The sequence below is a fragment of the Giraffa tippelskirchi genome, chromosome 6 (assembly GCF_054371585.1).
Source record: "Giraffa tippelskirchi isolate mGirTip1 chromosome 6, T2T-mGirTip1v1.2.pri, whole genome shotgun sequence".
NCBI lineage: Eukaryota > Metazoa > Chordata > Mammalia > Artiodactyla > Giraffidae > Giraffa > Giraffa tippelskirchi.
This window is the reverse complement of record NC_137280.1, coordinates 7,395,777-7,421,998: the sequence shown is the minus strand read 5'-3', so window position 1 is coordinate 7,421,998 and position 26,222 is coordinate 7,395,777. Positions and strand designations below refer to the sequence as shown.

Here is a 26,222-nt window from a genome sequence, read left to right as displayed (position 1 = left end):
GGTTTTTCCAGTGGTCATGTATGGATGTGAGAGTTGGACCATAAAGAAGGCTGAGCACTGAAGAATTGATGCTTCTGAACTGTGATGTTGGAGAAGACTCTTGAGAGTCCCTTGGACTGCAAGGAGATCAAACCAGTCAATCCTAAAGAAAATCAGAAAATTTCCTTTTCTGCTGGAATTCCATCACCTCCACTAGCTTTGTTCATAGGAATGCTTCTTAAGGTCCACTTGACTTCACACTCCAGGGTGTCTGGCTCTAGGTGAGTGATCACACCATCATGGTTATCTGGGCCATTAAGAGCTTTTTTGTACAGTTCTGTGTATTCTTTCCACTTCTTAATTTCTTCTGCTTCTCTTAGATCCTTGCCATTTCTGTCCTTTATCATGCCCATATTTGCATGAAATATTCACTTGGTATCTCCAATTTTCTTGATGAGATTACTGTTCTTTCTCATTCTATAGTTTTCCTCTATTTCTTTGGACTGTTCACTTACAAAAACGTTCTTATCTTTCCTTGTTACTCTCTGGAAATCTGTATTCAGTTGATCATATCTTTCCCTTTGTCCCTTGCCTTTCGCTTCTCTTCTTTTCTCCACTATTTGTAAGGCCTCCTCAGACAACTACTTTGCCTTCTTGCATGATGTGAGCCACAGTCAATTATAGGTCTTGTTTTCACTGGCTGTATAGAGCTTCTCCATCTTTGGCTACAAAGAACGTAATTGGTCTGATTTCGGTACTGACTATCTGGTGATGTACACTTGTACAGTTATCTCGTGTTGTTGGGAAAGGGTGTTTGCTATGAGCAGTGTATTCTCTTGACAAAACTCCATCAGCCTTTGCCCTGCTTCATTTTGTACTCCAAGGCCAAACTTGCCTGTTATTCCGGGCATCTCTTGACTTCCTAACTTTGCATTTCAATCCCTTATGAGGAAAAGGCTTCTTTTTTTTTTTTTTGACCCTGTGTAGACTGGATGAGCCCAGAATCTTGGTGCAAGCGCTGTTCTTAGTGTGGATGCTTGCCACATATTCCTCAGGGTGCGCTGGCCCTTGTTCCCTTGCTCAGGGGTGTGGCTGGGCTCATGGTGACCAGTGCTTGCAATCAATGTTGGGCAGCAGCTCCTCTGTGGTTGTCACCACCCTGCTGGGGGCAGGATCTTTTGCTCAGTTGTTGAAGTTTCAAACACAGTTTTAAGCTGAGCTGTGAGATGGACGGGACCGGAGGGCTCCTGTGGGAAAGAAGCAACTGCATTTCCTCCCCAAGAGCTGTTTTGCTAGTAAACGCGACTCTGTATTGCCACCTGCCACCAGGTGTGCTTGCCAACAAAGATCACCACTGCTGGCCTGTCCTCTGTGGCCGCTTCCATGGGGGGGGTGTGCTGTCATTGGCTTGGAGGTCCCTTAGGCCTGCATGTGTCCTCACAAAGCCACTGGCATGAAAACCCGCAGGAGCGGCTTCCTGGGCCCAGTGTGGGAATGCTAGTAATTTGGACCAGCCCTCCCTCTACGTGTTCACAACCATAAAGTTTGCAAAACTTGCTGCCCCTGGCACCCTGCCCCACCGTGAGCAAGCTGATAATGGGGCTGCGCTGGTGGACCCACACCCTGTCCCTCCCTTCTGTGTCGACAGCGTGGCTCCTGTAGCAGACCCAGACGGTCCCGGGCACACCCCAGGTTGCAGCCGGGCCACACTCCAGGCCCTCAGGCTGGCTGTGCTGCCAGACTGAATCCCCTCCCCTGGTCTGTCTGCCGAAGCCCAGGTCTCAGCGCTGAGCAGCTGGGCATGCCAACAGGTGTGCCTCTGCAGGGAAGTGTGGAGACTTGTCGAACACCGACAGTGCTGGGCTCTTTTTATCCTTCAGGGTATAGGTCAGCATCTGCACTTGGCTCTGAAGCTCCTCTGTCCTGGCAGACCTCCCCGCCAGTGAAGGAGGTTCCCAGGATGAGGAAGTTTTTTCCTAGTTCTCTCACAGGGCGGTAGAACCTGTCCAGATTCCTCTCCTCCCTCTCCCGTCTATCTTACCTGGTTATCTGGGGGTCTTAGTTGTAGCCTAGGTTGGTCGAGGTTTTCTGCAGACTTTCAGTGAGTTTTCTGCAAGAATTGCTCCACATGTACATGTATGTTTTATGTATTAATATTTGTGGAAGGAGGTGAGTTCCATATCCCTCTACTCTGCCATCTCGATCCCCTTCTCTGTTTCTTAAAACAAAAGGTCTCAAACATAAGAGACTGAGTCTGAGTGATCGGAAAGATCTGAGTGAGTTAGGGACCGTGAGTTTGTACGTCTCACAAGTTCTGGGCGATTTTCATGCAGCTGCTCCATGGACCAATCTTCTGGGTAGCACTGCCTTCACATATGGTGCAAAGAATGCATAAGCATTACCTGTTACTATCTAATTAACAAATAGATTATTATAAAATTTCAGGTCCCTCCTTAGAGTGAATCAATATCATTTTATTCTATTGTTCACATTCACATATACTGCCTATAATTGAGTAATTCAAATTATTTGAATATTATAAAACACTTGATATGGTATACATTATAAATAGAAAAATGGTGACACATATGTAGGTCATCTTCAAATGAAATACAATTCAAAAAGTTACAAAATTCCTGTTAACACTGTTCCTGAAGTCTAGTCTCTTTTTAATCAAGGATGATAAAGGGGATAAACGACAATGATAGCACGATTTTAACATTCTCCTTTACTTAACTAGAAGACTTGATTAAAAAGCACTTCCTATGTGACTCAAATGTTAATTTAGTGCTGTTTATCTGCATACTACCTAAAACAATCTCATTCACTAGCAGCTGTATTCGCATTACATCTTGGGAAGTGTGATTTCAAGGAAACGTCTTCCTTCTCTCTTCTCCAGCTTTCATTCCACTGACATTCATTAAGGAGATATTCAGACAGTGTCTCTGCCAGGCCCTGTGCTATACTGACAGGTCAGACTCAGAATATCCTGTGGCACCTTTCCCTAAACATCACTGCGTTATCAGATATTAGTATAATGGAAACTGGCTGCTGAGAATGAAACAATTCTACCAGGGGCTGAGAGCTCATTGAAGATTCATCTTGATCCTTATCATCATCATCGTCGTCAATACATTGTTATTATTCATGCAGAAAATGTCTGTAGAGTTGAAATGATGGACGACTGCATCTGTGCCTCCCATATATTAAGTTAGGGAAGAAAGTGGCTGATATGCATGTAGTCATACGCATACAGACTGGAAACCTTGAGTTTTTAGATCTAGGCAGAAAATGAAAAACAAACAAACAAACAAAAACCAGGGCAAAGTTCACTTAATCAATCCAGATACCACATCATTAAACTGATATAAAAGTTAATTTGAAACCATCAAGATTCAAAATAATTAAAAAAAAAAAACTGTATAAAGGGGAAAACCTCCGAATGATTTTCTCCCTCATTTCCCAAATTAAATCTATATCCAAACACTTTAAAAATAAGATAAAATAAAAGATAACTCATATACTTGGTTTCTACCTTTCCCTAGTAATTGCCATATTTCTCAGAGACACAGTAATGAGGCCCCAGAGGTCCAGCTCCAAAAATGGAGACTAAAATACCTTTTTTAATAAAACATTTACATCGCCTCAGTGACGTCTATTGATTTTACTCTTTTTTTCAAACTGTGGGTCATACTGTATGGCCCAACTTCAAAGTTTGTCCTTTCAAATTTATCTTACATCACACTTTTTGCTGACATTGCTAATAAACACTTTCAGAAAAGGGCTATTATTCCTTATTAGTTTTCATCTTAGTGACATAACCCATTAACCAAAAAAAAACTCATACTGTATATATCATTGATTTGAACAAGTTAAGAAAATGAAAAAAAAATAGCTCTAATAATTTTATACTGCAATCAAAACTTATGAATTAAGCTTGAATGTGATCTGGAAGGCTTCATATGATGTACTAAGTGCAAAAATCAGGTTGAAGTATGATGTGTTATAACAATGATAATATTAAGAAACAATCCTTCCCCACATGAGCGTATTAATTTAAATATGAGCAGGAAGAAAGCGATAGAATGATACATATTAATCTGTTAATTTTGGTTGTTACCTTGGTTGTTAGTTCAGGCTAGAAAGGAGCACAAATCCATGTTGAAGGATTTTTTTCCTTTATACACGGTACTCTTTTATCTTTGAAACAATCTTTTAAAGAAGTCAATAAATAACATTTAAATGTGTAATGTGGATAACAGAGCTTAATGAACAACTCTTTGAAGAGGAACGGAATCTGGGACTGTAGGGTAGGAATGCTATATTATCTCTGATTTAAGTCTAAGGGGTACATTTCAAAAAGCCAAGCCTCTCAAACAAGTAATAAATAATCCACAAAGAAAGTGTATGTGAAAATGGTTTACATGAGAAACACGTGGAACCTGAAAACATTGTTTTGTATAATAAACACATAATTATTAATTGAAAAAAGTTTTAATTAACCAAAGAAGACAAAAATTGAACTATGCAGCAAAACACAAACTTTCTACTGTATTAATTTAAAAAAATACTATAATGTCATGGAAAGAGACTAATATTTACCTGAAGAAGAAACTGCATTAAAGTTTTAAATACTCATGAATCTCATAAAAACATTATCAAGGCAAAAGAAATATAAAATACTCTTTTATACACTGACTTCTTTTCTTGGAAAGAGTTATTTTTTATGGCTTTTATTGTGAAAGAAATTTAAAGATGGTGATTGAGAAAGCACAAGTATTTCTGGGTAAGGTTGAAGACCCATTTGCTTATTATCTTTCAACTTTTGTACTATAACTCTGGCAAATTCTTCTCCTTGAATGTCAGTGGTATCTAATAACTGTCTGACTTTTGAGGTCCTTGTAGGTTTGGTACTAATGAGTTCATAGTCCTCCTTCATTATCAAATCTCTGGACAGGAGGGCGTCTAGAGATTGGTTAAGGCAGGCTTCAGTCATCTGGCTCACAATGTCTTCCCTTTTACTCTGGATCCACTGCTGGGCGATACCAGGCTGAAATCGCCCTGTAGAAAAACAACGACAGGTAAAAAGGTGGGGACAGATACATAGCTATGAGTAAAATCAGATGAAAAACAAAATAATAGGACATAAAGTCTAATTCTTCTGTAATTATGCTAATATGGAACAGCAGTATTTTGAAGGATGCTATTGATTTTCAGGAAACATTCAGATATTTGGGTTATCTCTTCCCTTCCCCTCCAAGAAAATGCACTGTACTTTTATACTCTGTAAATCATGGAGGCAAATGTCACTTTTTTTCAGACTTTTTTTTAAACATAAAGGATACTTGAATATTTGATGAATAAAAATATATTTACTTTAGTGACATATTAAGTCTCACCTCCTCTGAGCATTCCCTCCGTAGATAGATGCTCATGGAATAGCATTTAGGCCTATGTTTACATGTTAACACTCATGTCTTCAGGGATTGGAAGTGCTTTCCTACTTATGGTATGTATATATCATACTGAAGAATACAAAACATTAAATAGCAAATCTATTGAATATACAGTTGTGAGGTAAATGGCATCATTTACAAAGTGTTTCACAGCACATATTTACCTGAGTTTCCCTCAGCTGAGAGAGGATTCACTATTGCTAAAGAGCATGGGGCAGTCCTGTGATCACAGAATGCTACCTGATGATCCACACAAATGTTACTGTCCCAACTGTGATTCACTGAACACTGACGCAGCACAGAAAAATCTTGCATTTTTCCTATAAAACACAACATCTCCATTAGGGGTAGAATATTCCTGTTAGCTAAAATATGAACGTCTGGGTCACACAGAGGGTGATATCCAATGTCTTTCAATTTTCACTGCATAAGCTCGTTCATAAACCTAACTCACAAGTAAATATTTTTTAGATCAAAACGTTTATGATGGATTTTTTTTTTAAAACATATTTCTGTCTGTGCTTGTCTGTCCTATATAAATTATAAATCATAGAATTTTACTTCTTTATATCGTATCATATTTTTTCTCCTGTGTTATCTTCCCCCTTCTGCACTTCAAATGTGTCCTGTGAATTTATACGCATGTCTTTTCAGTTCCCTTTGGCAATCTTACTAAACATCAACGTCTCAATTGTCACCTCCCTCCCCAAATCCATGTAATTGAATTTTCTGTCTTCACTGAACCTTACATTTTCAACAGGATATAACCCTCATATATGCTAAGCACCTCAAATAGTAAAAAGTTAAAAACAATTATTCATCTTCACTCTAAAACCTATTTCAACTCCTATTTCTGTTAATAGCACCAATGTTCTTCCAACTAAACTTGTTCAAAGCTTTATCTTTATGTTCATCTTTTTTTTTTCTATTCCCTCCTACAAGTGAAAAGTTGTGAAGTCCTATCAGTGTGTCCTCTGTAACACTTCTCACACCATTCTCCTCCTCTTACGCTCTGGAGCAGGTTTCATAATTTCTCATGGATACATTAATAGACCAACAGTCTTCTAACTGGGCTCCCCGCCTTGAGTCTCCTTTCCTTTCCAAAATATCCTACATATTCCAACCAGGATGAATCTTTCTAAAGCAAAAAAGTTTATCATGTCACACACACCCTTACTCAAAAATTTGCAATAGTTGCCTCCTACCCAAGCATATGAGTCCAAATGGCTTAGCCTAATATGAGAATTCGTCCTGATGACTCCACCCTCCTCATCTTTGATGATCTTTCATTCACCGTCTTCGTCAGCTAGACCCAACTACTCACTGTTCTCTGGGTTTTCTTGCTTCTTTGCCTCTATGTAGTTCCTTTTGCCTGGAATGCCCATCCTTTATAACTATAGGTCCAACTTTCAGCCAGAAATAATTTCTTCATGATGACAACATGGTGTAGTAGAGTGACATGAAAATATTTATCAAAAAGACCTGGGTTCAAATCTTGGGTTTGCCAGTTACTAACTATGTGATCCAGCAGTCTTGATCTTAAGAATCTGCAAAATGAGGAATATCTCCCTCACAAGGTTGTTGTGAAAGTACTATGTAAGAAATGTTACTTTCCCACTATACTACCATAGCTCTACATTCCTATATCTCGTACAGTATATTGCTTTTTATCTAATACTATGGTGACTTAGAAATATTTTTCTTCTTTCTTACAAGATATTTAAAAAAATATCTTTCTGTAGTGTCTAACATAATGCTTTTTATACTTAAACGTATTTGTTTAACATCCCATTACTATTTTCACATCTTTAGACTGTCACTTTTAAAAAATCAGTTACGAATGCAAACGAAAGACATGTTCCAAACGAACCATGACTACCTGCAAGAATATGATCTTGAAGGACAGCTGAAAACTTGTAAGTAATGACTGACTGAAAAATATACACACCAGATAAAGAGTCATTGTCTTGAGGAGCTGACGAGGATCTTGAGGTTCCAGGAGAGCCACTGGTTTTATGGAGCTGAGAGGATCCACACGATTCCTAAAATAAATAGAAGATAGATAAATTATTTATGTTAATGCAAAGTTATTTAAAAAGTTATACAGCTTTAATTTCTAAACAGGTCTTGCTTAGAAACAAAGAATCAAGACTAACACAAATTATACTTTACAAAATTAAACACATATGAAATAACAAAAAGCAAAGTGAACTTGATTTATCAGGTCAATTGGGTGGGTGGGGTAATAGTTAAATATACTAGAAATCATTATTTTTTCAATATTTTGTATATTATCTCACAGACTGTCCAGCTGATGAAAAATTTGAGATCTGTAACTCTGATTACCTAATACTGATTCAGATCAAATGCCTATTCTCAAGCCTCAGGTTCCTTTAACATGGAGGGGCAGAAATTCATGGAAGAAGTAATACAGAACTTGGCTCCAATCCTAGCTGTGTCATGGAATTACTGCCTAACCTTTGACCAGGCACTTAAATAATCTGGTTCTCAGGTTCTTTCTGTACACCTATCTAAAAACGTGCATGTCTGGGCTCAAAGATCCAAGAGACAGCATATGTAAAGACTACATACTGTGTTTTACGGTTCATATTGAAGGTATTATTACTTTTCTGAATCTGTAAAGAGAACATATCTTATATGTTCCTAAAAGAAATGATTAATATGAAATAATTCTGAATAAATGCTACTAAAGAAATCCTTCTATTTGAATAGCCACATAAACAGCATTTTCCCTTTATCCAATCATTGTAAGAAGTTAAGAACAAGGCAGGTAGTACAGCTTATAGTGGCAGAAGTGTATCAGTGATTTGCCTGTGTACTACCCTGGGACACCAGTCTTCACATAAAACGATCACAGGGACAGAATTCAACGCCCAAGAAAGAAGCGAGGACTGTGATTTGATGAGATGAACCAAACTGGAGACTGCCATCTTAAAATCCTAAAACCTCCCTGGACTTGAGCTTCTCATCTATAAAAGAGTAAGATAGACTAAATGATTTTTCATATTCTTCTCACATTTTGAGTTTAATTAACATAATTTTTTTTTTTTTACCTCCCGTGGACCAGAATTTACAGGTATGCTCGGAGATAACTCCCTTTTCTTCTTGTCACATAAGTGAACAGTACTTGAAGCATTCTGTAATTGAAATACATACATACATACATGTGTTTGAATCAGAGGTGATTAGAAAGTTATATGAGTAAAATACAATCTACTTAACATATTTTATATGTTTATGCAAAATCAGTGGAAAGAAAAGCTCAATCAGTTGAGAATATAATATCTAACCTAAAGGTAGAGATAGTGTAGAATAGGGGAAATAACTTTATAGAGATATATGCTTTGAATTCTGTCTCATATTAACTGGTTACCCTGAACAAATTCACCCTTTAAAATGGAATAATATTTACATGCAGGATCCAGAGATTGAGATTATAAAGTACCTAGTTCAAACTAAGTACTTTATGTTTTTCAATTTATGTGTGTATCTATCTATAACTATTAAGCATTTACTATATTTTAGGCACCATGATTCTAAGTACTATTATTATTTTTATTTTAATGATAAGAAGTTGAGGGCTGGACTAAGTAAAGGAGGCAGAGTGACCTAACAGAATCATGGGGTCCAATCAGATCTGATTTAGAATACCAGGAACCCTGTCTGATTCTGGGCATGAGACTTAATCTTAGTTTACTTATCTGTAAATTGGAGATGAGAATATCTGTTTTTGTGGATTATTGCAACAAGGATTAGAAGGAATCCTAAGATTACTTTGTAAGCATTCAATAAATGATATCTATTAATAAGCAGATGATTTATTTAAATGCTATGCCTTTGTACTAAAATCGTTTATTGATTCACTCCTGTCTCTTTAAGCCAGGTTTGGATTAGTTGCCATCACTACTGAGTGAGTTAAAAACAAACCCATCAGTCTGTTTTTCTTCCCCAAACCAACATAATATCAGCTGTTCTACAGAACATTAGAAATTGGTGGGATCCACACCCAGCCCTTCATTATTCACAGTTAACAACTGTCTGCTGCTCTGTAACATGTCTAAGGACTTTTAAGAGCAAAAAACTACTATTCATCTGTGTTTATAATCTATCTGACAGTATTTTGCACACAGTAGTCCAATGAACATTTGTTAAATAGATTTTTATATGAACCTTTTAAATTCACCTTTAGATCCATTTCTGTTGTATAAATCTTTTCTGTGCTTTTAAATTTATTAACATATTTCTGATTATACAATATCATTAATTACAAACATCATTTTTTTATAACTGATCAGTTAATGATAATTCAAATTATTTATGAACTAATGAGTCAGATCCTAGAAAGAAATACAATAAAATATGAAGAAAAAAATTTTTTTGATTCAGTTTTTACTACTGAAGATATAAGAGATGATATCCATGAAAACATGTATTATAGGAGCCAGTTCAAAGAACTGAAAAAAAATGTACAAAATTCAAACAAAACAATTCACCCCAAATGGTGATCTCTGTTTTCAGAAATTTCTTTATGAAAAATCTTATCATTTTATTAAATTTGTATTCTATTCTTGGCCCTGCCATTACCTAGCTGTGTAGAGTGTTATATGACTTACTTCCCTATACCTCAGTTATTTTGTCTATAAAATGGAGATGATATTCTTTCCCTAATAGTTTTACAGAATTGATACAAAGATTCCAAAAAATGAAAAACATAACTAAAAAATTCTGAGTGAAAACAATACCACAACTTAAAAACACTGACTAAAGACAGTGATGCCATTATTAAATGATATTCAAGTATTTGAAAATACATACTTAAAATTACTTTATTTAAGAAGCAAAAATTTCTCCCCCAAATTAACAGTTTTAAATGTAGATCCTAGTTTTTAAGTTGGTTGGGGACAAAAAAGGAACTGAACTGCTTCTCTTCCAGTTCAGTTTCTTATAATCAAGGTTGGAGGAAAGGTACAAGAAAACAGATCCTTCTCTCCACCTTTGCTTGGCAGAAGAGCAGCAAGTTGTAAGGAGAGAAAAGGGAACTGAAAAGACAAAGCAAAAAGAAATATCATCAGAAGTTTGTTTCTACTAAGAAGTGGAGAGACTGGAATGTTCTGGAAAAGACATAGGAAGCAGGGAAGTCAATGAAAATTTATCAAAATATTAAAACACAGTTCCTCTGTAGTTCCTTAAAAAAAAAATTCAGGCACTAATATTGCCACCATCAATTTTAAGTTTGAGTGAGGGCAGTTCTTTTCTTTATGCACTTCCCTTTTAAACCAAAATTATGTTAACAGATCCACAAACTGCAAGAGGCAAGCAATGTCATTTACTGATAAATCAATGGTAGATTATGCCCGTCACAGCCTAAGAATTCAGCTAATAAATGATGGTTTTTATTATCATATCCCAAATGCTATTTAGTGAACCCCAGCAAGTGTTAAACTAAGCTAACTTTGTCCCTGAAGGACTGTAGTTGCTTTTTAAACAATTTTTGATAATGGCAAGAAAACCCTGCAGTAATAGGTCCTTTCAGTTGTTCTTCTGATCTACAAGAGCCAGATTGAATAAACGAGACAACCATTCTAGGTAATTCATATCAACTGCTACTTTGGTCCACGCAACACAGAATGTCTGAGTGGGAAAACAAAAAAAATACACAAATAAGCAATAAAACATACACATTTTGGCCTCAATTATTAATAAAAATTCTATGGCTTAATTTGGCAATAAACCTCTGAAAAACCCAAGAAACTTGAATAAAGATAAGTACAATAATCCAGGCATCTTTTACTCTCTATGTATCAAAATTTTGGGGAAATAAACATAGATTAAACAACGACAAGTATGGTAATTTAGGGTAATAATTATACAAAACAGGCACTCATTACACATTTCAAATTTACATTTGATATATGGGAGGTCTGAAAATGTCTTGGAAATCTGGAGGTGGCTGTTTGAATGAAATGGAGAAGTTCTTTGGTGACAGATTTAAGACTGTATTCATACTCTCTAATAAACTCTACTGCCTCAGTACTGTAGCCTGTATCTGTGGAAGATATAAAACTAAAGGAAAAAAGAAAAAAAATTAAACTAAACTAAAAGTCTCCACGATTTAAAGTTTTAATTTCTAACATTTCATATGACAATTTACCTTTGTTTTCTTTAGCTGAATAACAGCTTCAAGAAAAGTTATCTCTTCAAATGTTCTCAAAACTGGTTCAAGTTCTATTAAACATTCTAAATAAGAAAAAAAGAGCTCAGGTTGCTTATAACCATTAAAATGAAAAACATAAATGCTAATATTAAGTGATAAGGCCATAAGTCAATTTTTTCCCAAACCGATGACATTCAAAATCATTAGAATGTTTACTGTCAAAACAAAAATGTTTATTACAGGCATAAAGATAGATATATCTAAATAAAGACAGATCAATAGAATATAATTGAGAGTCTACAAATAAGCCTTTGCAAGTATGGTCAATTACTTTTTGACAAAGTTGCTAAGATAATTCAATGAGGAAAGGACAGTCTTTGCAACAAATGCTGGATACCCACATGAAAACAGATAAATTTAGACTCTTCCCTCACAACACACATAGAATTAACTTGAAATGGACTATGCACCATGGACAGAGGATCCTGGTGGGCTACATTCCATGGGGTTGCAAAGACTGGGATACGACTGAAGTGACTTAGCATGCACACATGGAGTATGCACGTAAATGTAATATAGGTGGAAATCTTCATTGCCTTGAGTTAGGCAAATAACTCCTAGGATATGGTATCAGAAACAGGATCCATAAAACATCTTTGATAATTGAACTTCAAAAAAGTTGAAACACTTACATTAAGAAAAATGATGCATTAAGAAAAACAATGCTATTAAGAAAAGTGAAAAGACAAGCCCCAGACTAGGAGAACACTTTTACCTATCCTGGATCTGGTAAAGAACTTATATCTAGAATATAAAAAGAACTCTAACAACTTAAGACAAATAATCCAATTTAAAAATGGGAAAAAGATTGAATTTCAGCAAAGGAGACACACAAATAGCTAAAAAGCACATGAAAACATGCTTAAACACCATTAGTCATTAGGAAACGCAAATTAAAACTACAGTGAGGTATACTCCATACTCACTAAAATAGCTGTAATTAAAAAGACAGACAATAACAAGTATTAACAATGATGCAGAGAAAAGGGAAACCTCACACATTACTGGTGGGAATGTATCACGATGCAGCCACTTTGGGAAAGAGCTTGGTGATTTCTTAAAAATGAAGGATAAATTTATGACACGACCAAGCAATTGTACTCACAGGTCAGAGATATGAAAACATATGTTCACACACACACGTGTGTATGAACAGTCATAGCAGCATGATTAATAATAGCCAACAGGTAGAAAGAGCCATGGCTTGGACTGGATCGCCTAGGCAGAAAGTGCAGATGGAAAACAGTGAAGGACTGTGCTAAGCTCTGGGCCACTCCAACAGCTAGAAACTGAGCAGAGGAGGACACAGAGACAGAGGACGGGACGGCGGCAGGGAGGCAGCACGGCCTCTCGTGCCTCAGGAGCTACCAGAGGGAAAGTGTCAAGGAGGGAACGAGTCCGCCGAGACTCTTCTGCTGAGGCCAAGTGAGATAATCGGTATTTCAACACGGCTTTCCTTGGTAACTTGAGCAAACACAGCTTTAGTGGCAATATGTAACAGAAGACTGCTCTCAGTCTGTTAATAAATAAATTAGAAGGGAAGAAGTAGAGACAACAAGAATGGACAATTCCTACAAACTGTTTAGATCTAAATGCAGTGGAAAAATTAGGTGGGAGTTGAAGGATGGCATGGGGTCAAGAATTTTTGTCCTACATAATGACAGGATCTAACAGTATAATGGATCTGTATGGCAGACGAGGGATCCAGTACACAGGCAGAGACTGGCAGAGCAAGAGCAGAGAATGCTGAGGCACAGAATGCTGGAGAGAGCGAGAGAAGGGCGTCCCGAAGGGCAGAAACACTGTGAGGGTTGTGTAAGGACACTCTTCTCTCCATTGTAGAAGAGACAGGCAGTAAGACAGGTCAAGAACAACCAAGCTGCTAGATCTGGTAGTGAAACTATGAGGGGGTTCTTTCTCATGGTGTCTATTTTCTCAGTGCTCAAAAGAAACACGGAACACGGGGTGTAGGAAGTTTAAGAAGGGAAACAAGGTACAATATGGATTACCTCTGTCTTCTCTTCCTGAGTTCAGAATCTACTAAGAAAAGCTACACAGTTATGACAGATGGTGATCAAAATATCACCTTTATTACAGATAAAGCTAAATGGAATTATGTCCCTTTTTAGATCTGTAGCATATGGGCTTACTTAGTAATATTTTGCCCCTTCAACTGAGTTTTACTCACTCAGCTACAGGCCTCACCTGCTTCCATATGGGGAAGCACACAAGCTTACCTCCAAAAGTAGGAGAAAACTGAGAATGGATTAGCTAAGTATGCTTAGTTTTTCTCCAAAATTAACGAATGAGCAGGAGTGTTTAGGGGCAGACAGAAGCTGGAAATGTTCCTCCCATGCTTTTCTTCTTGGAGATTGAAACGGGATTTCATCTCCACTTTGGGAACATAAAGTATGGGACTTATGAATCTCCTGCAGTAGTTCAAGATGATCATCTAGGACAGTAATTTTCAAACTTTTGGGTCTCAGAACTCTTCAAAATTATCCCAAAGAGCTTTCGTGTATGTTGATCATATCTACTGACATTTACTATATTAGAAATTAAAACTGAGAACATTTTAAAACATCTGAGTATATGAAAATACATTACATTATCCCAATGATATCATTACACCTCATCTAGTCTCTGGAAACTATTTTTCCAGAGGATGAGAGTGAAAAGAGAAAATAATACTGTAATATTTATTAGTTTGAAAAAGTTTTGATTTTGTGAATCCTTTATAAGGATTAAGAACTTAAGAATAGGTGATCTATGAGTATGTATTTGAAAACATAACAGAATGCTAAGTAGTGTTTAGAGTTCAGTTTTAGCTATTAAAGAAAAACTAATGAATTCCATTTCTGGACAAGATGAAGCAACAAGGACCAATTCATCCTCCTGTCTTAAATATCAAACAGTCAAGACAAAATGCATGAAACAGTGGGTATTAAGACACTAGATATCAGGCAACAAAAAGCGACAGTGATCTCTGAGTGACGAGAAGTAACTGAGGTGAGCCCTGCCACAGCCTGACTGCCCAAGCATCCTGCCTTGAGAGTTTCCAGCTATACTACAGGGATAGGCAAATAAGGTGAGGCCTGGTGGAACCTCAAAGCTGAAGACATAGGGCTTAGAGTTAGGGTAGACCAAGGCAGATGGAGTTTATGGGAAAGTGTAGGAAAGAGGAGAGGTATGTAGTGAGAGAACTTCAGAGATCTGCAGAACATTCCTCTCAAATATTCAGCAGCATCGACCAATGCAGGACATAGAAGTCACTAAGCCAAAAGCCAGTGTTTTCAATGAACAACAGGGAAGAGCTAGGAAGTTTGTAGAGAAGTTAAGTGAGTCTTAGTATCAGAGAAGAGAAAAAACTATTAGTTGCTCAACTGTGTCCAACTCTTTGTGACCCCATGAACTGTAGCCCACCAGACTCCTCTGTCCATGGAATTCTCCAGGCCAGAATACTAGAGTGAGTAGCCATTCCCCTCTCCAGGAATCTTCCTGACCCAAAGAATCATCCTGCAATGCAGGAGACCAGGGTTTGATCCCTGGGTTGGGAAGATCCCCTGGAGAAGGGAATGGTTACCCATTCCAGTATTCTTACTGGAGAGAAGTAAAGTAAGTTTTGATTAATGGCATGGTCTTCAGAAGAGCTAGAATCTTCAAGGAATAGAGAAAAATTAGTTTGAAAGTGGCACTAGGGACAAAGGAGATACACATATCTCCTATTAAATGGTGCTTAGAAATAAGAGATAAAATGCTAATCCATTATTACAGCAAATTTTGATTTTTTTTAAGTACAATGTTGATGAGCACTAGACATAAGTTTTGAATGCAAAACACATTTCATTTTTTTTCTAGTTGGAAAGAAAATTCCCAGTCTATAGCTTGTCTTTTCATTTTCTGTAGCATCTTTTGAAGTGTAAAAATTTTCAATTTCTTTGAAATTCAATTATCAAAAAATTTTTTAATAGATTTTGTTTTTGATGTTATATATAAGAGCTCCTGCGTCAACCCAAGGTCATGAAGATTTTCTTCTATGTTTACATTCAGGTGATGATCCATTCTACCTCTGAAATATATCTTAATTCTATCTGATTTTTTGATTTACAGGATTAGTCTAGAGATTCTACTCTTGCCCTTCTCCAATCAATTTTTTACACAGCAGCAAATAGCTCCTAAATTTAAATTTATCACATTCTTTCTCTGAAAACTTGTATTTGGAATAACCTTCTAATTTTTTTATGAGAGCCAACAGTCTCTCGTTACCACTTCAATCTCATCTCATATAATAAAAATGACTGAATTAAAAAAAAAACCAAACTTTTGACTTCGTCATCTAACTTGTGTGACTGTTCAAGGAATACTTTATTTACAGCATATTCACTATTTTTGTAATTCAAAAGGTCCAGATTAAAACTGTACACTTACTTAAGAAAGACGGTCTTTCATCTGGATTTTGCGCCCATCCACTCTCTATTAGAGAGATCATAAGTGCTCGATGAGGTATATCAAATGGCAAACTTTCTTCATTAGTGTCAGGTCGATGTCCTTGTGATACACTATACATAATCTGCAAAGGATTGGTGACGTCTGTCAAAACAAATGAAAATATATTTCATTCATTAGAAATATATTATGATCTAACACATTAACTACATTCTAAACTCAACCAGATGAAAATGAGAGCATCTTAAAAAACCTTAGGAATAATTCACTACCTCCCTTTCTGTCAAAGGAATATATATATCCCAGCTATTCCCAGACTTACTGCCTCTTGCAGGAGGAGTTTATAGCGTCACCTCTTTAATTCTGGGCTTGGCCACGTGATTTGATTTGGCCAATGGAATATGAAGACAGCAGAGCCCAGCAGAGCCCAGCAGAGCTGAGCAGAACCTAGCACAGCGAGGAAGAGTCACAGCAACTAATCATCTAGTGTGAATAAGAAATGTTATTAATGTTTAGCTTGTCAGCTACTGAGATTTTGAGGTTGTTACACAGCAAACTGACCTAAATGAACCTCGAAGAAATAGACAACATTATCAGAAAATTTGAAAATTATTATTCAATGTCTGCTGGTCTTTAGAAGGAGCACAAATTAAATTTTCATATAAAGAATTTTATAGTTGGAATGACACTTAGAAATAAGAATTCAATCTTATTTTTCAGATGAAAAAAATGAGGACTTAAGAGATTCAGTGGCTTAATAATGGAGTTAATTACCATCAGAACAAAAAGAATCTACATTTTTCTGATCCTTAATTCAGTGTTTTGCAATATTCATGGGATTCACATTGATAAACTGTTGTTTTTCTAGTGTGCTTTCCACAAAATGAATGGTAGACAGATTTAAAATAGGTGATCTTTATTTAGATAGTTTTGAGTATGATTTACCAACATGATGTCATAACAAGGAAGTCAAAGTACACTTACCTTCAAAAGGCTGTTTTCTGGATAAGACTTCCCATGTAATAATTGCGTAGCTGTTTAAGATAAAACATACATATAGTATAGTATAAACTAACTGTGCATAATAAACTAAAATAGTACTGATTTTAAAAGTAGACAGTAGAGATACCATTTTTGAAAAGAATAATGTAGTGAAATGCTGCTTAAAGAATCACTATATAGAACCAAGACGATGAATATTTATAAACAGTTTTACTTTGAAAGGGAAATAATTCAATTTGAAAAATTAGGAAATTAGTATAATAAAGACAAAGTAATAGGCAAGGTTAACTTGTGGATGATTCAATAATACTATGTCCTTTAATTACATGATTCTATTATTCACACAAAATAAAGAGTAATAAAAAAGACTGCCTCATGTAGCCCTATTCTACTGACTTTTTTCTGGTGTGAGTACTGTCTCCTTTGGTAAAGTTAAATGTTATTCACACTGTTTTCCTCCCTCTATCAAGGTCACATATGATAAAAAGCCTTGAATATTACAAATTGATAGAATAATAAGATATGCTTTTCAAGGATATAAAAGTAGCTTAAAGCGAGGCACCTTTATTTTTATATTTTTTTATTTTTATTTTTTTGGTTGCGAGATCTCAGTTTCCTGATCAGGGATTAAACCTGGGTCATGGCAGCAAAAGTCTGGAATCTTAATCACTAGGGCACCTGGGAATTCCTTAAAGCAAGGCATTTTTAATTTGAAAAATATTAACCATTGTCTCTATTCTCACCACACTTATGAGAGAAGCATGAAAATCATACTTTTAAACTGTAACTTCAAAACTGATTGATTAATCTTTTTTAGGCAAAGTTAACTCTGAGCAAAAGTAACATATTGTACCTATATATATCATGCTTGACAGAAGCCCTTGCTTTTTGTCCGGGTTCATAGTTTTCAGGTGGCATATAGACAATTGTCCCTCCTTCTGGTACAGATTTACTACTTCGTGATTGTGAGAGGGACATCATGCGCCATTTTGATAAACCAAAATCTGCAATCTGGAAGAGAAAAGAGTAATTTAAATCCAAGAATTGTTTGCCTTTCTTTATATATATTGTGTTTAGACATGATACCAGAGTAAATGCTATATCTCTCTCTCTCTATATATATATATATTTTTTTTATTTCTATATATTCCACCAGTTTCTTAACAAATTGGATTCCATAGTGCTGAATCCAACAACTCTAGGAGCAATACAAACTGACTTAGAGTTCAGCAAAATATCACAAGTTTTAAAAGAGACTAAGATGGGAATACCAGACCACCTGACTTGCCTCTTGAGAAACCTGTATGCGGGTCAGGAAGCAACAGTTAGAACTGGACACGGAACAACAGACTGGTTCCAAATAGGAAAAGGAGTACGCCAAAGCTGTATATTGTCACCCTGCCTATTTAACTTATATACAGAGTACATCATGAGAAACTCTGGGCTGGAGGAAGCACAAGCTGGAATCAAGATTGCCGGGAGAAATATCAATAACCTCAGATATGCAGATAACACCATCCTTATGGCAGAGAGTGAAGAAGAACTAAAGAGCCTCTTGATGAAAGTGAGAGAGGAAAGTGAAAAAGTTGGCTTAAAGCTCAACATTCAGAGAACTAAGATCATGGCATCTGGTCCCATCACTTCATGGGAAATAGATGGGGAAACAGTGGAAACAGTGTCAGACTTTATTTTGGGGGGCTCCAAAATCACTGCTGATGGTAATTGCAGCCATGAAATTAAAAGACGCTTATTCCTTGGAAGGAAGGTTATGGCCAACCTAGATAGCATATTTAAAAGCAGAGACATTACTTTGCCAACAAAAGTACGTCTAGTCAAGGCTATGGTTTTTCCAGTGGTCATGTATGGATGTGAGAGTTGGACGGTGAAGAAAGCTGAGTGCTGCAGAATTGATGCTTTTGAACTGTGGTGTTGGAGAAGACTCTTGAGAGTCCCTTGGACTGCAAGGAGATCCAATCAATCCATCCTAAAAGAGATCAATCCTGGGTGTTCATTGGAAGGTCTGATGTTGAAGCTGAAACTCCAATACTTTGGCCACCTCATGCGAAGGGTTGACTCATTGGAAAAGACCCTAATGCTGGGTAGGATTGGGGGCGGGAGGAGAAGGGGACGACAGAGGATGAGATGGTTGGATGGCATCACCGACTCGATGAACATGGGTTTGGGTAGACTCCAGGAGTTGGTGATGGACAGAGAGGCCTGGCATGCTGCAATTCATGGGGTCGCAGAGAGCTGGACACGACTGAGCGACTGAACTGAACTGAACTCCTTGGAAGGAAGTTACAACCAACCTAGATAGCATGTTAAAAAGCAGAGATGTTACTTTGCCAACAAAGGTCCGTCTAGTCAAGGCTATGGTTTTTCCAGTGGTCATGTATGGATGTGAGAGTTGGACTGTGAAGAAGGCTGAGCGCCGAAGAATTGATGCTTTTGAACTGTGGTGTTGGAAAAGACTCTTGAGAGTCCCCTGAACTGCGAGGAGACCCAACCAGTCCATCCTAAAGGAGATCAGTCCTGAATGTTCATTGGAAGGACTGATGTTGAAGCTGAAACTCCAATACTTTGGCCACCTCATGCGAAGAGTTGACTTATTGGAAAAGACCCTGATGCTGGGAAGGATTGAGGGCAGGAGGAGAAGGGGATGACAGAGGATGAGATGGCTGGATGGCATTACCGACTCGATGGACATGGGTTTGGGTGGACTCAGGTAGTTGGTGATGGACAGGGAAGCCTGGTGTGCTGCAATTCATGGGGTCACAAAGAGTCAGACACGACTGAGCGACTGAACTGAACTGAACTGAAGATTTGAAAAATTAAACAGGAATATTTCTTGAGTTTAGAATAAAAGAATAGAATGTATATATCCACTTTTTGTGACAAGCAGCTTAACATCATGTGCTTTCAAAATTTACCTATACCTCACAGAACTGCTAAACTACTCACATCTAATATGACTGTCACTTTGTATATGTTCTTGTTTATATGTGCTAAAAACAGTACTTTTATATTTTGAAATAAGCAAAATTCCAATATAATATAACTCATTATTATATGATTTATGCATACCACTAAAAGAATATGTTGACAATAGTATACTTAGCAATGTAACATATTTATGTCCATGCTAAGTGGCACCTTAAGAATTGTCAGTGACAGACATTCTGTACTTTTGACATGCCCTTTACAGTTTTACTTCACTTGACAATTTTGTGCAGATACTACACAGTACTTTGTAACTATCTAAAATGTTCTAATATTTTTAAAAAGGGAAACAAAAATGTAAGAACAGAAACAATATTTAATGAACAAAGAAGTATAAGGAAAGCTTTGAAGACATTTAATTTAAATTACTTAGACCTTACACTGTGCCATTTAGGAGTTGGCAGAGAGGAATGAGCACCATCCAGCACACCATCTGTGTTTCAATCATTTAACTCTTAAAATACTTACTAGCTTTAACAGAAGAAATAATTTATTTAGTGTTTAGATGAATTTGAGATGAAAAAATTACAGCCCCACTCCAAAAAGGGACAGATGGACTATATGAATCTTTCATATATTATTATAATGAAAGGGTAAGAAAAAAAAAATTAGAAAAGATCAAGAGAAAAAATGGTGCCACGACATGAAGAGCTAAACGACTGATTTCTAAAGGCAATGCAATATGTTATTTAGTCACTAAGTCATCGACTCTTTTACAACCGCATGGTCTGCAGCCTGCCAGGCTCCTCTGTCCAGGGGATTTCCCAGCAAGAATACTAGAGTGGGCTACCATTTCCTTCTCCAGATGATCTTCCCAACCCAAGGACTGAACCCAAGTCGTCTGCATTAGAGGCAGATTCTTTACCACGGAGCCACCAGGGCAGCCCCACTTAGAACAGTATTTGACCATAACAGGTGAACCATGTGTGTTACTAATATTAATGCTTTATATACAGGAATAAACCTCTAAAGTTTGCTCTTATTCATACAATACCAACAACACAGAATGCAGTGTGAGGGCCTTTAATCTAAACCTTCAGGTGGTATCAAGACTCCGGGCACCTATATCCCAGTCACTCTCACTCGCCACTACAAACTCTATTCCTCCCACTCATCCACGAAATGCAAAAACAGTGCTCCAGTCACACACTGGCTAGGATAATAAGCGTTACTATCGGAAGGCAAAGAAGGCTGAGCGCCAAAGAACTGATGTTTTCGAATTGTGGTGCTGGAGAAGACACTTGAGGGTCCCTTGGATTGCAAAGAGGTCAAATCAATCAATCCTAAAAGAAACCAACCCTCAACATCCACTGGAAGGACTGATGCTGAAGCTGACCCACCTGATGCGAAGAGCTGACTCACTGGAAAAGACCCTGATGCTGGGAAAGACTGAAGGCAGAAGGAGAAGAAATAGGTAGCATCGCCTACTCAATGGCCATGAATTTGAGCAAACACTGGCAGTAAGTGGAGGACAGAGGAGCCTGGTGTGCTGCAGTCCATGGTGTTGCAGAGAGTCCAGCACAGCTTAGTGACTGAACAACAACAGGTTCTTACACCCGAACCATAAATTGCAAACTACTGGGCTAAATACTGGTTTGAATACAGTGCTGCAGAAAATGTATTCTTAGTTTGCTTAGGTGCTCCTTTTACTTCACGTTTGTGTTTTGAAACCTTACCTAGAAAAATTAATCAGAACTCCCTTTCCCAGTTAATTTAGTTTGGTTTTCACATGGAACTACATTTCTTTCCCTTCTCTATCACAAACACCATACACAAAAGACATGATTCATTAAATCTGGATCTTCCAAAGAAGAGAAAAAGCGAAGAATATGAGAGGGATATAAGTTCTATGATTTCTTGAGGATCCTGAAATATTTGTCATTCAACAATGAAGTCAGAGAATAGGAACTTTTCATTTCTACACAAGATCTTAACATGCATTTTAAAGGTGAAGGATCTTTTTAGTTAAAAACAGATGATAACGCAACAAGACTTTATTGTATAGCACAGAAAACTATATTCAGTATCTTATAATAACCTATAAAGGAAAATAATTTGAAAAATATATAAAATTGAACCATTTTGCTGTATAACTAAAACTAACATAATACTATAAATCAACTATACTTCAATTAAAAAATTTTTACAAATCAGAGGAAATGAAAACACTTTGCTCATAAAAATCATCCCTAATCCTACCACCCTACCGGAATAGCTATTTTTAGTTACATAATACTATCTGTCTCTTTAAAACTATGAAGTTATCATCAGTAAGAAGCATTCTGGTTTCCACACAGGACTGACAGAATAGTAAAGAAATCAGACATGGTACATATAAATATTTATTTCAAATAAGCCTATCATGGGTTCATTTGTATTTAAGGTGCACTAATAGATACTGACCAGCAGATCAACAAATTGAATGTATTCTTTTTAAAGTAGAAAAGTCTTGATTGATCTTAACTAGTAGTAAATATGTTTCTTCTAGATACTATTAATATGTTTCTGATTAACATTACAGTGAGAAAATTTACTTAAAAAAAAAAACTAACAAGGTGTGCTGCTTCTGCTGCTAAGTCGCTTCAGTCATGTCCGACTCTGTGCGACCCCATAGACGGCAGCCCACCAGGCTCCCCCGACCCTGGGATTCTACAGGCAAGAACACTGGAGTGAGTTGCCATTTCCTTCTCCAATGCATTAAAGTGAAAGTGAAGTTGCTCAGTCATGTCCGACTCTTAGCGACCCCATGGACTGCAGCCAATCAGGCTCCTCTGTCCATGGGATTTTCCAGGCAAGAATATTGGAGTGGGTTGCCATTGCCTTCTCCGAACAAGGTGTGAGGTTCCATTTAATCTTATTAAGTACTTCAAGAGATTGTTTGTATTTCATTTAAATGGCCCTTTCAAGAAGACAGGTAGATAGGATAACTTAATTTTTCATGAGTCACAGAAACTCTGACTTTTAAGGGACATTTATAAAATAAAAAGTAGAGACACACAGGACACATATAAAAGAGTGTCAGTAGTTTATAAGAACTGTATTAGAAAGGTCACAGTTTTGTATGAGCTAAGAGTAATAAAAATTAAAAACACACATACACACACACAAAGCCAAACTATTTTAAATTCTATTCATGTCAAAGAAAAACTATGAAAAATGTATTCAATGAAAAAGAGAATGATCAATGACAATGATCAATGATCAGTGAAAAAGAGAAAGTAGGGATTGTCATCACCTATTACTTTGCTTCTGTCTTCTGTATCAAGAATTGTTTCTGGACTGAGATGAAGAAAATAAAGTCCAAGGAGGTTGAAAAGTTTATAAAGTCAAGTTCATTTTACATATATTTCAGGTTTAGTTAGAATGGTAGCAAATACCTCCAACGGTGAGATAAAAAGTTACAGAACAGAGAACAGCATTTGTTTTGCTGAAGGTCTGTATGGACATCATGACCTAACCCATAAGGACAGGTGCAAACACAAAAGATTCCAAGAAACTTGCTACCACCATCCACCCCCTCTCGCCTTTTAGTATAAAAACAAAAGCCTGAATTCTAGCTTGGGTGTGGTGGTTCTTTGGGACTAGTCCACCATCTTCTTGGACTACTGGCTTTCCAAAAAGTCGCTGTCCCTCGCCCCAACACCTCATCTCTTGACTTACTGGCTCCGCTGCGTGGTGAGCAGTATAAAGTTGGACATGGTAACAAGGACACTTGGGAAAGCAGTCAGAGAAGGACTTCTGTAACACTTGTATGAAAAAAAGGAGAAAAATGGGTTGTGTACCAGCTCTTTTAGGAGTATGCCAAACAAAATGAATGCTTATTCTCCAAAAGTCCTATTAATAGAAGGCCTGACCTTGACCTGAAGGGAGGTTTTTAGCACCATGTTGTGCAGCTCTGATTTGAGCTGTAATGGTTAATAGGTAATCATGACTTGAAGATACAAAAGGTAGCTAATTAAATTTGAGGATGACACAAAGCTAGAAGACAAAGTTAAAAATCCTTAGACTACAGAAAAAAAAAACATTCAAAAAGGTCGTGACAGCAAAAGCATGTTCATAAAAGAAAAAAATTAAAACTTCTGCTCTGTGAAAGACCTTGCTAAAAAGGATGAAAAGAACAAACTTTGGACTGGCAGATCAATACATATCTGAGGAAGGACTTACATCTAAAAAATACACAGAACTTTTAAAATTCAATAGTAAAAACGCAAAGAGTCCAAGTAGAAAATGGTCTTAAGATATGAAGACACACATCACTGAAAAGGATATAGAGATGGCAAATAAATAAATAACACTATTCAACATTATTTGAAAATTAAAATTAAGATCATGGTGATATATCACTATACATCCATTAGAATGCTAGAATAAAAAACTGTGATAATACCAAATGGTGGTGAGGGTGCAGAAAAGCTGGGTTTTTCATACACCGCTGGTGAAATGTACAATAGTGCAGCCACTGTAGAAAACAGGCAGCTTCTTAAAAAGCTAGACATACTTTACCATACGACCATGCACTTAAACTCTTGGACATTTATCTCAGAGGAATAAAAACTTACGTTTGTTCAAAAAGTTGTACAGGACTATTCATAGGAGCTTTATTGTAATTGCCAAAGGCTAAAAATAACCAAAATATCTCTCAATAAGCGAATGGTTAAACAACTCTAGTACACCCACATCGTAGAATACTACTCACCAATGAAAAAGAAACCAACTCTTGACACAGCAAAGACTTAAATGGATCTCACAGGCCTCATGCTAAATGAACAAAGCTAATTTCAAAATATCATACACTGTATGCTTCCACTGTCAGAACAACAAAATTATAGAAATGAAAAACAGATTACCGGTTGAGAGTGGTTAGGGATGATGGAGGGAAGGTGAACATGACTATAAAGGAACAGTAAAAGTAGTGTCTTTGCTGTGATGGAATACTGCTGTATCTTGACTGCTGTAATAGTTAGAGAAGTTTACACAAGATAAAGTGAAACAGAACTACAAACCACATATGTGTACTATACCGATGCCAGATTCTTGGCCTTGAAATGGTACTATAATCATATGGGATGTAACCACTGGTAGAAACTGGGTGAAGGGCACATGAGACTTCTTTACTTTGCAACCACCTGTGAATCTCTAATGATTTCAAAATAAAAAGTAAACAAAGGTATACTTAACAATTTACACTAAGAATACAATGAGCTTGTCTCTGAACTATAGTCTTACCAACGCCTGTAGTCTATGAATAACTAACCCACTGCAACAGGAAGAGGTGGCACTGAACTAGGGGCCGTGGAAAAAGCAGAGGCATTAAGGTGGCAAGGTAGAAAAATCAATTAAAAAGTCTTCAAAACATTAAACACCAGGATGCAGATAAGCTTTTTTGAAAAAAAGTAATTACCTTAACATGAAATTCATTATCCAATAAGATGTTCTGAGTCTTCAGGTCATGATGAAGTAGAGGAGGATTCATATTGTGCAGGTAATTCACACCTAGAGCAATTTCATGCAGAATACGAAATCTCAATGGCCAAGGGACATCAGGGTATTCGATTTTCTTCACATGTATGAAAATAAATAAAACCCAAATTAGTGGCCAAATTTATTTCCACTTTGAAAATGAAATATTCCATGAGGAATAGTATAAACTAAATATCTAGTATAACTAAGTATAGGGCAAAATATACTTATTTTATTATATAGAATCTATTTGACATTCTTGGATCTTATTTTCCTTAATTTATAGAGAAAATAATGACTTTACAGTACTAATATTTCCTTTTAGTATATACTGGCAATGTACCTACATGGTATGGGGTCTCTCTTCAGTTGAGATAGTGTATTTTTATCTGTATAATACCCACACACATGCATTTACCCTCGACATGTCTTCTCATTCCAGGTTGTTGTTCAGTTGCTAAGTCATGTCCCACTACTTGTGATTCCATGGACTGCAGCATGCCAGGCACCTCTGTTTTCTACTATCTCCTGGAGTTGGCACTCAAATTCACGGCCATTGAGTTGCTGATACTATCTAATCGTCTCATCTTCTGCCACCCCCTTCTTTTGCCTCAATCTTTTCCGGCCGCAGGGTCTTTTCCTAT

At 36.8% G+C, this 26,222-nt stretch overlaps 1 protein-coding gene across 2 annotated transcripts in view; it reads right to left on the bottom strand.

Moving 5' to 3' along the window:
• Positions 1 to 4,457: 4,457 nt before the first annotated feature.
• RIPK2 (receptor interacting serine/threonine kinase 2) overlaps positions 4,458 to 26,222 on the bottom strand; it is a 34,815-nt gene continuing 13,050 nt past the window's right edge. Inside the window, exons 3-11 of one of the 2 annotated variants that reach the window (XM_081496838.1) lie at positions 25,520 to 25,675; positions 17,972 to 18,129; positions 17,101 to 17,150; positions 16,099 to 16,260; positions 11,604 to 11,693; positions 8,510 to 8,595; positions 7,384 to 7,477; positions 5,600 to 5,755; positions 4,458 to 5,040 (exon numbers count right to left, since the gene is read on the bottom strand). In XM_081496838.1, coding sequence (XP_081352964.1) covers positions 4,697 to 5,040; positions 5,600 to 5,755; positions 7,384 to 7,477; positions 8,510 to 8,595; positions 11,604 to 11,693; positions 16,099 to 16,260; positions 17,101 to 17,150; positions 17,972 to 18,129; positions 25,520 to 25,675 — 1,296 coding nt within the window. In that variant the 3' untranslated portion in view covers positions 4,458 to 4,696. The remainder of the gene's footprint in view (positions 5,041 to 5,599; positions 5,756 to 7,383; positions 7,478 to 8,509; positions 8,596 to 11,603; positions 11,694 to 16,098; positions 16,261 to 17,100; positions 17,151 to 17,971; positions 18,130 to 25,519; positions 25,676 to 26,222) is intronic. The other variant, XM_081496837.1, reaches the window with a different exon arrangement.